Source organism: Gymnoscopelus microlampas (genome assembly GCF_963454915.1).
Source record: "Gymnoscopelus microlampas genome assembly, chromosome: 13".
Lineage (NCBI taxonomy): Eukaryota > Metazoa > Chordata > Actinopteri > Myctophiformes > Myctophidae > Gymnoscopelus > Gymnoscopelus microlampas.
The window spans coordinates 50695599-50708049 of record NC_139950.1 but is presented as its reverse complement, the minus strand read 5'-3'; the positions used below and the strand labels follow the sequence as shown (position 1 = coordinate 50708049).

General features: G+C 44.3%; 1 protein-coding gene across 4 annotated transcripts in view; it reads left to right on the top strand.

Annotated features, from left to right (window-relative positions):
* tacc2 (transforming, acidic coiled-coil containing protein 2) overlaps positions 1–12451 on the top strand; it is a 96292-nt gene that overhangs the window by 80334 nt on the left and 3507 nt on the right. Inside the window, exons 16-21 of one of the 4 annotated variants that reach the window (XM_084076955.1) lie at positions 369–521; positions 1302–1394; positions 5354–5497; positions 6025–6101; positions 7199–7242; positions 11204–11361. In XM_084076955.1, the coding sequence (XP_083933081.1) occupies positions 369–521; positions 1302–1394; positions 5354–5497; positions 6025–6101; positions 7199–7242; positions 11204–11361 (669 nt within the window). Of the gene's footprint in view, positions 1–368; positions 522–1301; positions 1395–5353; positions 5498–6024; positions 6102–7198; positions 7243–11200; positions 11362–12451 lie in introns of all 4 variants that reach the window. The other 3 variants (XM_084076954.1, XM_084076956.1, XM_084076957.1) reach the window with 3 other exon arrangements.

The following is a 12451-nucleotide window of genomic DNA, read 5'->3' as shown; positions in this document are numbered from 1 at the left end:
ATTATAATGCATTATAAAACATGTTTATATACACATAGACATGGGCCTCATAGAAAGTGTTACCAAACATACAGTGCATTTCTTTGATTTTCCCAGTTCTTATGCCATGCCATTGTTCTGACAGTAGGGGGAGACGAAGCGCCGCACTGTTGATACTGTGACGCTGTGACACTCAATAACATTGAACTCATTTAATCAAGTCTCTTATTAAAGCCTTGTCACTAGTGACCACCTAGACAGACAGACATGAATTCAGCAGCTCAGCTCAGCTCCCAGTACACCCACTGACCCACCCAGCGCTTGCTTTGACCTGCTGACACCCTGCCCAACCCCTCACCCCTCCTCATCCTGGTGCCCCCCCCCTGTAGCCCCCCAGCCAGGGCACCAAGGAGGCCCCAGTTCCTCCTCTGGCCACCATGCCCCTGTTAGACGGGCTGTGTGAGGAGTCCGAGGACCCCCTGCAGTACCTGGAGCCCGACCTGGCCGAGACCAACCCCACCGCCTTCGCCCACAAACTACAGGTGTGTTGACAGACAGATAGAATCGCACGTTGAGCCCCCCCCCCACACCCCCACAACCACCCCCCCACACACACACCCATATAAATGCCCTTTTCCTCTGCAAGCAGAGTCGGAGCCCTTTAAATGCCTCCGAATGCGTGTTTGTGTCTGTTGTCGCCCTTATTTTTGTTTTTCATTCTACCTGTTCAATCTCCTACGTTTGTTCCTCTGTCTGTCTGACTCTGAACTCTCGTTCCTTTGTAGTTTGATCACAGTGTGTGATACAGTGTTGATTTCGTCGACTAAAACTATGACGAAAAATGTTGGTCGACTACCTTTTTTCACTGAAGAAAACTAAATAAAAACTAAACTATGATGACTAAAACTAAGACTAGCATGCAACCAAGTGCAAAATCAGCCATTACGACGCCATCAAGGTACCGACAAAATACATTTTAGTCGACTAAATCAACTGTAGATTTAGCCTACTAAAATCTTGATGATATTTAGTCGACTAAAAGTAGACTAAAACTAAAACATGTCAGATGACTAAAATATTTTTTATTCAAAAGACTAAAATAAATCTAATCAATCATTTGTTGTCAAAATCAACACTGGTGTGATAGACAGCCTGTTAGTACAGTATGTGACATGCAGACAGTAGAACCGTTCGGTGTGTGTCTTCAACTTTGGTTTCTGTATGTCTCCCCCCTTTGCTCTCTCATCCGTGGGCCGCCACCTCCCACCTCCCTCCCTCCCTCCCTCCCCTCCCCTCCCTCCCTCCCTGTGTGCGCGGCCCAGGAGGAGCTGGTTCTTGCCGCCCTGAGGATAGAGGCTCTGCAGGTAGCCAAAAACATCTCTCAGTGCCCCTCCCTCTCCACTGTAACCCCGCAGGTACTGCGCTGAGTCAGCCTGCACCTGCTGTGTGCGTGCACGTGTGTGTGTGTGTGTGTGTGTGTGTGTGTGTGTGTGTGTGTGTGTGTGTGTGTGTGTACATATTTGCACACGCGTGTGAAGTCAAGCACATTTTGAATAAATTAATGATAATGAAGTGTGTGTGTGCGCGTGTGTGTGTGTGTGTGTGTGTGTGTGTGTGTGTGTGCACGTGCAGGTGTAGCGTAGGAGCATGAGCGTGTCTCAGCCTGCCTCCTCCCTCTAATCACACCATACTGAGTGTGTGAGTGTGAACCCGTGGTCCTACATGGCTTACTGCCCCCCCCCCCCCCCCCCCCATCCCCTCCCATGTCCTCCGCTCCCCTACCTTCTCCTAACCAGCCCATATAGCTGTGTTGGATCAGCTCCCCTCAGAGAGCAGAGTGCTGTGTCATCTTTGATCCCATTTAGCCTCAGCTATGCATGCCGGGGCAACATGCATGTTGCCTGTTACAGGAGAGGCTTATAGCGGTCCCTAAACAATGACTGTGACGAGGAGAGGTGATATAAGTAACGTGCTAATCACTGTGATGCACGTTATTATCACCCACAATCCCAGTCAAGTTGTTGTTTTGTGAGATGTTCCCTAACCCTAACTAACAGCACTAACACACACCTAACATCAGGACAGTGTGTTGACCAGTCACTCCGTTGTGTGTGGGTACCGGGGGTTGAAGGGATTGCATTGGGGGGATACCTCACTATCCTGGGCATGGGAATGCAGGGACGTGCAGAGGGATTTGGAGAGGCAGGGGCTGGAATTACAAATGGACACTTATTGCCAGCCGGCCCGATTACCATACTTTTAGGCCCGAAAACCCGAAATAAACGAAAAGGGGTCATCGCGTACTTAATGTCCCCAAAGTCACACATCCAACAAAATTTTAACTGAGCAGATTGGACCTTCTGTTCCAGAGATAATGGCCAAAATGTCTTGAAAACGGCATCTTTTGCCGATTTACGATTAAGTTTTGGCCATTGTCGCCCGTTTTTCTTTAATAACACGGGCTAGGAAGGTCGAACGGCGACAAACTAGATATCTGAGTAAAGTTCACTTTGAGCTGCATCCAACACATCCACTGCCATTTCCGCCGGCCTTACCGTTAGGCCGCTAGGGGCAGTTGAAACCTTTTTGGGGGTAATAGATATATATAGATATTTTTTCCTAGTCTGGAGAGGGCACCTTTTTACCGACGGGTAACAATGTCTATGTGTGCACGTGCCTGTGGGAATGGTTACCCTGCTTTACGGTGCAGAACCGTGGGAATCCGATCGCCGGTGGTTTCGACGAAATCCAACCTGGTTGCCGTGTCCGAGCGCCCTTTCCCCCCGTCCCCCCCACCCTCCTTTATCCCTTTATCTCTCATCCTCTTGTCTTGCACGATCCACAGTCTCGCCTCAAGAAACCCAGTCCTCCTCGAAGGTGGAACATCAACGGTTCACCCCTAGTCAAAGTAAGAAGAGCAATGTTATGCCCCCCGTCGCAACAGTATGTCCCGTCCCGCACCCTAATCCAACTAGAGCTAGACCCCCGTCGCCTTGATATCCAGAGACCTGTTGGTATCAGGATGTTTTCTCCTCTATCCCTCGTTTGCTGTCCTATGTAGCCGTTACGTTACGTTGTCCTTGTGAGCATTAAGTGAAACCCTGGTTTGTTTTATGCTGTTTATGTGGAGTTTCTTTATGCAGGAGCAAACCATCAGTTGTTCTTTGTCTTTGACTCACTTCTTTGTCTTCCATTGGTGCGACTGCCGTCTTCAGTGTGACTTTCTGTGTTCCCCCCTTAAGCCTGAATTGTTTATGCCTGTGTGCAGGAACGGCTTGGATTGTTCTTAGTTTAACTCAGTTCCCTGGGAAGTTATCACTGTAAATGGAGCTGGTGAAAAGTATATCCATCATCTAGAGCAGTGGTTCTCAAACTATTTCATGTCAAGGACCCCCAAATTGACACTTATTACCCCGCGGACCCCCATTTGAAAAGATATGCCAGGGACCCCCATAAGAGAAGATTTTTTTACGGCTCTCTAGCAGTGATTCTCAACCATTTTAATTTCAAGGACCCCCAGTTTGACATGCATTAGGGCTACGGACCCCCATTTAATGGCATTTATACCTCTGGGACCCCAATTCATATTGTAAAATCAATGTTAATTTAACTCTGAGAGTGTACAAATTTGGTCCATTTGTACACTCTCAGAGTTACAGACCCATAAGGGTCCATTTGGTTCCTGTCCATAATTTAGCTGGGGACCCCCTGGAACCCCCTCAAGTACCCCTGGGGGTCCCCGGACCCCACTTTGAGAACCAATGATCTAGAGGTCTCTCTCTAAAGCCTTTACCGTATACTTTCTCTGACTCAAGATGTGAGTGATTGGCTCAATGTTAGCAGTCGATTATTGGCAATGAAGCAGCTCACAGCAAGCACACACTCTCACACACATACATCCACTTGCGCACACACACACACACACACACACACACACACACAGAGCACTGTGTTGTAATTTGATTTTGAGGCGATTCATTGGGATGGTCTCTAAGACTGAGGTTAAGCTCAGAATCAGTGTTTTTTTTGTCACTTCCATAACACACACTCGGCATACATGGGAGCAAAATACCGTTCTCCACAACTGACGGTGCTTTTGGTTGCATTTAAAAACAACAGACACATTAAAAAGAGGAGTTATTTCTTGAATGAGTAAGATCATGGAAGAACAGGTTTGGAATGGATCGGTCATTGCTTAAACCCCACTGGATTGGGAAGGGTAAGCTCAATCAGTGGTCCAGTCCCTTAAAAGGACCATAGGCTCTGAAAAGCGCCAACAGTCACCCAATACCCTCTGCAATATGTTACTGGTATAGCTCAGTATGTGCAGTATTTGTCATGGCCCCCTTCGTTTCTCCACTCAATCCATCAAATCAATCCTCTAGTTCTGCCTCCCAGCCTCCCATGGATGACTCAATCCCAATCTGAGGCTGAGCAGAGTTTTAGAAGAGCCAAAGAACCAATGTAACGACTGGCTTTAAGCTTTAAGTGTGACAGAATAAGAAAGTCAGTTGTTTGTTGTAGAACATCTTCATCTGTGTTGATGGCTCGGTCCTGTTGTACTGATGTTTGGGGTGATCGTTGCCATAGTTACCCTGCACCATCTGAAGCCCCTGATTTATACTTTGTCGTACAACTGATTTATACATTGTCGTACGAAAAAAATAGCAGATCTACAAGCTCACAAGTCGTCGCAAGATCTGGATTTTTTTGGCACGTGATTCACAAGACGTCATCTCTAAATCTGGACCAGGTTTTAAGCGTAATGTCTCGTTAGGACCGATGAAACCTATTCTTTATAAACCTGTTATTTCGTCTATATTGTGATGTGCTCCTTAATATTAAACTAACACCAGTTTCCCATACTACCTACCCAGAGCCCACCCACCCTAGCCCCCGACTACTGTATTGTGCATATATGATGCAGTTGATGCTATATATATATACATATATAATGCACTGCCCTTCCCTCCCCTTGCCTTGCCTGGACCCAATCACATTCAAGCTACTAGAGATGAGCAGGTGATCATAACCAATCAGCTGTGGGCAGCATCAGCCAATCACTATGGTCACTATTGTGGCGTTGAAGACTGTTTCATCCAATCATGTTCCAGCTGTCCTAAGTCTTCAGGAAACATCGCAAAGCCCGCCATTTTGCATACTTTTTTGTTGTCGTTGCTGTGTGGTATTTATTTTCATATATAGTTTGATGCTGCCTCCTTGTGGTTTGGTTGAGGAATCTTTAGGGAACATGGCGTGTGGCCCCTGTGGGCGTTTTTTAACAATACGTCCCCATATTTAACCGAGCTAGACGCCTAACTGGCTCTGTTTCCTTTTCCTCCGCTCCCTGTCTCCGTTTGATTCCTGGAAGCAGCAGAGAGACGTGCCGTCGCCAGTAGAGAGCGCCGTGTCCAAGAGCTCCATCTACACCTCCAGGACCTCCACCTGCTACAGTGAGGGAGAGAGCCCTTATCTCCCCCGAGACCTGGACAGCTCCCTGGGCATCGCACGAGAAGAGGTGACCCCCCCCATCCACTACCACTTTAACCCATTGAAAAAACCCATCGAAAGCATCTGTGTCATTTTCGATTTTAGCTTTTCCAGGTATATATCGCACATTGGTTGGCTATTGAAAAATTGCAGATCTACAAGCTCATAGCTTGTAGATCTGCTATTTTTGAAAAATCGTGAAAATATGTATTTTTTCAAGCCAACATTTATAACTCAAATCTTTGCTTCTGGGGGTCCCTGGAACAAAATATTTTTGAAATGGGGGTCCGCTGCCAAATACATATAATTGTGGGGGTCCTTGACATGGAAAAAGTGTGAGTGCCGCTGATTATAGGTCTTAATGGGTTAAATATTACACCACTGTGTTCTGTGTGCAAATACTTATGACACAGCAGATTAGAAATATATATATTTTCAGGTGAATTAATCGCACAAAAACGTTCTTCTGGTGTCTAAGGACCTGTTTTAAAGACTATTCCATATTAGTAATATACTGTATACACATCAGTTACATTTGTTTCCCATTCTCCTCAGATTGTGAGCAAAGAGAAAGAGGTTCTGGAGTGGCAGAGGAAGTACGAAGATAGTCGACAGGAAGTTGGGGAGATGAGGTACGTCCGCTGTCCCAGTATCTCCTAAAGCCCCCCCACCTTACCTTAGAACCATCCCGTCTACAACAGTTTGGCCAGGTGTGGTAGCTGTAGACCTTAGAACTATAAATGGAAGAGACAGTCTGTTAGAATCTTGACATTGTGGTCATCTGGCTTTCTTTAAATTTGATCAGAATTAGGATTGAGTTAAAGCTGTGACTTACGTGAGAACTAAGGTGAGACATGTCCTACAGTAGATGTCTCAATAGAAGAGCAGGGAGACAAAATACAACCACCCCAAGTTATAGGGTTTAAACATACTCTACCATACAGATTGGACAAAATGTCTTTTTAATCATAGAAAAAATGACATAGTGCCGCTTTAAGTATCACCAACAACATGCAGTTCAGAAGCCTCCGTTTCTGTGTCAACAAGTGGGGGATGGGGGATGGGTGAGGGTCCAGCTGGTCGCAGCTCATCTGGTGTAGAAAAGACACAGATTACTTCACTAGACTGATTGGATAAGGAGGGGTTAATAAGCTAATCAGGAGACGTGGCTAATCAATCTGCTTAGCTCTCTTTAGCAAACCTACCTTTTCCCAAAACAACATCATCAAAACCACATTCAGGACGTAGTGTATGGTCTGCAGATGTTTGTGATGATAAAAATATACTATACAAAAATATAGAAATATGAATATAGTGTTATTCATTAACTCTTTCACTGGCTGTGTTTGCCCAGTGCCAGGATTATTTTACATAATAGTTATCTCCAGTATGATTGATCCCCTGAGGGTCGCTAATCACAGAGGGTTTTCAGGTGTGGTTTAACAAATGTCAACAAGGTCATTGTGACCTCGTTGACATCTGTTGTTTGATGTTTGAAGATGGCATGTTTCACTCAAAAATACATGGTCAAAAAATGGCTTTTTTTCTCAGTTTATTTTTAACATTGAAGTGAATGGAGCAGCAACTTTTTGAATCTCCTAGTTCCTTTGAATTATCTTAATTGGTAAAGAAACGTAACATATTTGAAATTGTATTACATGAAATGTAATGTGCGTGTGTTTTCACAGTATGCCATAATCTTATTTATCACATCCTTTTTCATCCGTAGGAGAATTGTTGCGGAGTATGAGAAGACGATAGCACAGATGATTGGTGAGTTTCAGATTATAACCAGCTTTACAGAACATTTATCAAAGATAAGTCATGGTTTACAGGACCAGTCTTTCTCCTCAGTGCACATTGATTTAGTTAAAACCCAATTGTTTTTTGTCCCCCCCCAACCCCCCCCCACACTGCTTTATATGTTTTTCACTGTTTTTGCAAACAATAATTTACAACAATGCATACTGTGTTTTGAATTCAATACATTGCTACTAATTTAAAAAATCTAAACTATTTATTGATCCACTGACACACTGGCATTCTGTCCCCTTCAACTTAAGCTCTAGTTTATACTTTGTTGTACGACGGTGTCACAGGTGAAAATAGCAGATCTACAAGCTCGCAATGTGTCACACTGTGAGCTTATAGATTGGCTATTTTTGAAAAAATAAATATAATTGGAAAATATTGGCCTATAATGACATGCCCAGAATAGGGATGCCAGTTTGAAAGTGGTTAATGTTTGATTGATCTGTACTGAATCATGATGCTAACGAGGAAGAACTAACTACTCACTTTTCATCACACCTGTCCATTCTCTATGGCCTCATTGATAAATACCACCTCAGATTCACTGCACACAGTGTTGATTTTGTCGACTAAAACTATGACGAAAAATGTTTGTCGACTACCTTTTTCCACTGACGAAAACTAAACAAAAACTAAGCTATGATGACTAAAACTAAGACTAAATATATTGACAATTTTGTCAACAAATAAAAACTAGACTAAAATGTTAGTGAGGGATCTAGTGGAGAAGAGATCCAGTAGAACTAAAAGACAAGTCATTTTATGTTTGGTTGAGCTCGGGTGTTGCGCTCTGAAAATAGCAGATCTAGAATCTCACAACGCGTCGCAACGTGTTTGGCTTGTAGATCTGCAATTTTTTTCAGCATACAACCAAGTGTAAAATCAGCCATTACGACGCCATCAAGGCACCGCCAAAATATTTTTTTGTTGACTAAATCAACTGTAGATTTAGTCGACTATAATCTTATCTACTAAAACCAGACTTAAACTAAAACATTTCAGATGACAAAAATATGACCAAAACTAAAAGGAATTTTATTCAAAAGACTAAAACTAAAGTTGCTGTCAAAATCAACACTGCATCGTACCAACTCTCACTCACATCTTCAACACCACCTCCGAACATTTCTCCTTCTGCCGCTTCTCTGATTCCATGCCATGTTTTCATAGCAACAATGTCACTAAAAAAGGAGCAAATCCATCTCTGGGTTTTTGGCATAATATTGTCTTTAACACTCTGCTGTCTCACCTGTCTGTCCTGGCCTCCCAGCTTGACTTTAACACAGTCCCTTTTTTTCTGTTCTGCTCCCATATTTGCCCCCTAACTGTTTGATCCCCCTGTCACAGGCCTGCCAGGTGAGTAACGCTGGAATCTTCTTTCAGTCGTTCTGTGTCAGTCGGCTCCCATCTGTCCATCTGTCCGTCAGAGAGGGGCGGAGCAGATGTGCTCACTTTCCTTTCATCATGTCTAGTGACATCTGTGTGATTCCATTATTTTGACTTCTTCCATGTTGAGACTGTGTCCTTTTTTAAGTCATTAAGACTGGGGACGCATCTCTGTCATTTTTAGATTTCTTTGGGCTATTAAAAAATAGCCGATATACAAGCTCATAGAAATATGAGCTTGTAGATCTGCTATTTTTGAAAAATCATGAAAATGTGTGCAAAGCTTTGAATATATTTAAGGGAACATTTTTAACTCAAATATTTGCTTCTGGGGGATTCTAATGTCTTCTAAATCCTAAATCCTATTATGTTGCTGTAATATCAGCGGTTCTCACATTTTTTTCATGTCAAGAACCCCCCAAATTATATATTTTTGTCTGCGGACCCCCCCCCCCCCATCTCAAAATATGTTGTTTCAGGGACCCCCAGTTAAGAATGAGTTCAAAATGTATATATATATATATTCAGAGATTTGCACACATTTTTACGATTTCTTTTCAAAAATAGCAGATCTACAAGCTCATAGTGCGGCACTCGGTGCCGTGCTATGAGCTTGTACACAGATGCGTTCCCGGTCTTATTGGATTAAAGTCAAATGTGTCAAAAGTGTGGGCGGGCGCTCCGGAAGCATCATGTCCAGGGGGTGAACCTGTACATCAAGCTGCCTCACGCTAAGGAAACAGGAGATAGGCTCCTTCCTGCCCCCTATGGGCCTCAGGGCCATAGATATAGAAACCTAGATTGGCCTCTGCAGTTAGTTGGAGCAACTGGTATCGCGGCCGCCATTTTAGAGTAGGCAAGCTGACACTCAAAGTGACTACTGGCCAATCACAGCGCTCACAGCGCGTTGACTACTGGCCAATCACAGCGCGTTGACTACTGGCCAATCACATCGCGTCGAACTGACTTTTACTGCGCGGCTGCCTCTTACGAAAAGACCCGCCCCCATCTGCCTCTGATTGGCCTACCGAACGCCCCCTTCTGTGACTCACGCGGAAGCTTGCCTACTCTAAAATGGCGCCCGAGATACCAATGTCTCAGAGCCGAAGAGGCGTCTACCTTTATATGTCTATGCTCAGGGCTCAAGGCCTACTTGTATCACCTCCTGACTCATGAAGTGTTGCAGAGCTGAATTGGATCGTGACACTTGAGTCATGTGACTACTACAGTACATGTCCCTTTGTGTACGTGTGTGTGTGTACTGCACCTGATATCCTCTCATAAGTCATTTAGGCAGAATTAGTGACTTAAGCAGGTGGGTCATCTAAGCCTACGATGAGAAAGCGAGAGAAAAGGGAAAGCTATTGACAGGGCAGAAGGGTTTTGTCTTTCAATTCTTAAGGTTCTAGAAGACAGTCAGATAGACAGCCAACTCTCTTTATCTACAAGTCTCTATTGTTTTTACCATTGTTTGATCTGTCTCGTCTGCATGCTCCATGTGAAAGTAGATTAACGAAGCAACACCCTCATAAAACAAACAATACAGTTCAGTAGTGTACTAACACACCAATCCATGAACCCTAATGTAATGATGTTAAGTGTGTGTGCGTGCGTGCGTGCGCGTGTGCGTGTGCGTGTGCGTGTGCGTGTGCGTGTGTGCGTGTGTCTGGAGAGATAGAAAGGGGGCGATCACAACGAGACGCGTTGCTAGAGCATCGCCAGCAGAACCGTTGTTTTCCTATGGTACGCCATGCCTGTGCGTGCTCCTCCTCTGCATCGTGTTTTTCTGGCATTTTTAGATGCACATAAAAGTTGAAATATTCAGGCACTCATCACAATACTTAGTAACCAAGAGCCCCAAGTACAGTAGTAGGTTAAAATAATGAATCTGTGGACATGGCTCCTTTCTGCCTGTCCACGGCCAAACTGTCCACGGCCACGCCTGTTCTGACTCATCTCGGTGTGATCACCCCTGAGACAGAGTGGTTCTCAAACCTTTTCATGTCAAGGACCTCCAAATTGACACTTATTAGCCTGCGGACCCCCATTTGAAAAGATATGCAGGGACCCCCATAAGAGAAGATTTTTACGGCTCTAGCAGTGATTCTCCACCATTTTAATTTCAAGGACCCCCAGTTTGACATGATTTAGGCTAAGGACCCCCATTTAATGGCATTTCTATCTCTTTGACCCCAATTTATATTGTAAAATGAATGTTAATTTAACTCTGAGAGTTTACAAATGGAACCAAATGGACCCGTTAGGGTCCATTTGGTTCCATTTGTACACTCTCAGAGTTACAGACCCATAAGAGTCCATTTGGTTCCTAATCTATCATTTAGCTGGGGACCCCCTGGAACTCTCTCAAGGACCCCTGGGGGTCCCCGGACCCCACTTTGAGAACCAATGCCCTAAGACACTCCCTCTATCACACATCACAGTGTTTCAGTGTGTGTGCGTGTGCACGTGCCCACCGGATGTTTTAATGGCGTCCAGCCCTTTGATGTCGAGTGTGTTTGTGTGAATCCGTCAGAAGATGAGCAGAGAGAGAAGTCTCTGTCCCACCACACCATCCAGCAGCTCATCATAGAGAAGGACCAGGCTCTGTCCGACCTCAACTCGGTGGAGAAGTCCCTGGCGGACCTCTTCCGGCGCTACGAGAAGATGAAAGACGTTCTGGAGGGTTTCCGTAAGGTAAATCTGCAGTATACAGTACAGTACAGTACAGCCTCAGATAGGGTCCTCCTGGTTGTTCCTAAAGCTCGCCTCATTACCTGGGTCCATCAGGCTTTGGAATGCCCTACCTGAGGATCTAAGGCTAAATTAGTGTAAAGCAAAAGAATAAGGAAGCGCTGCCTGGGTTCAATCTCAAAACAGGTGTTCTTCAGTGAAACAGGTATAGGAATAGAAGCAAAGGAAACCAAAGTTCTGCTCTGTGAGGCAGACTATAGGGAAAACATACTGAGACACTCCGTCTTCAGGTGAAAAAATATAAGAGTTTATTTTGGCAGATGAGCAAGGCAACAGCTGACCGCCGCGTTTCGACACTTAGGTCTTTAACAGGGTCTTAACAATCAGGGTGATTAGTCACTCTTTAAGTACAGGTTGTGAGTGGCAATCAAATGATTCCAACCAATGTAAGCATTACACACACATGACGTCATCATATGCAAAATAAATGAAAATACATAATATGCTAAATAAATTACATAATACTTATGCACAAAACAAAACCAACACCAAAAGTAAAATTTGAAAAGTAAAAAGTTAACTGGGGAGACAGAAAGAGCCCAATCATCACAGTATCAAGAATTCAGCTATAAGAACGGCCTGGAAATGTAGTGGCTTGTAGAGTGACAATCCAGAAAGTCTCCCTTTGGAGCAGTTTCTTCAGTCTATCACCACCTGTAATATCATTAGGGATGACTTTAAGACAACAGCTTTAAGAGAGGAGGGGCTCCCATGTCCTTCTCCATTATAGTGAACAGCTAAATGAGTGTCATCTTTTTAATCACATCTGACTCCAGGGTTTCCGCTAGGCATGTTTTGGGCCGGCCACCGTGACCGACGGGATTATATTTTCCCGGCCAAAGAATACATTTATCGGCCATAGTATAATTAACGTCACATGCATGTTTGCAGACGCATGCACTCAACTGATCATTACACCTTGTTACGTTAGCGCTGCGCTTCTTTACACTTTATCACTATGTGGTCTGTTCCTGTTTTTATAGTTAACTAAATAATATCATATCTACTCCATCATGCAGAGATGTGGCTTACC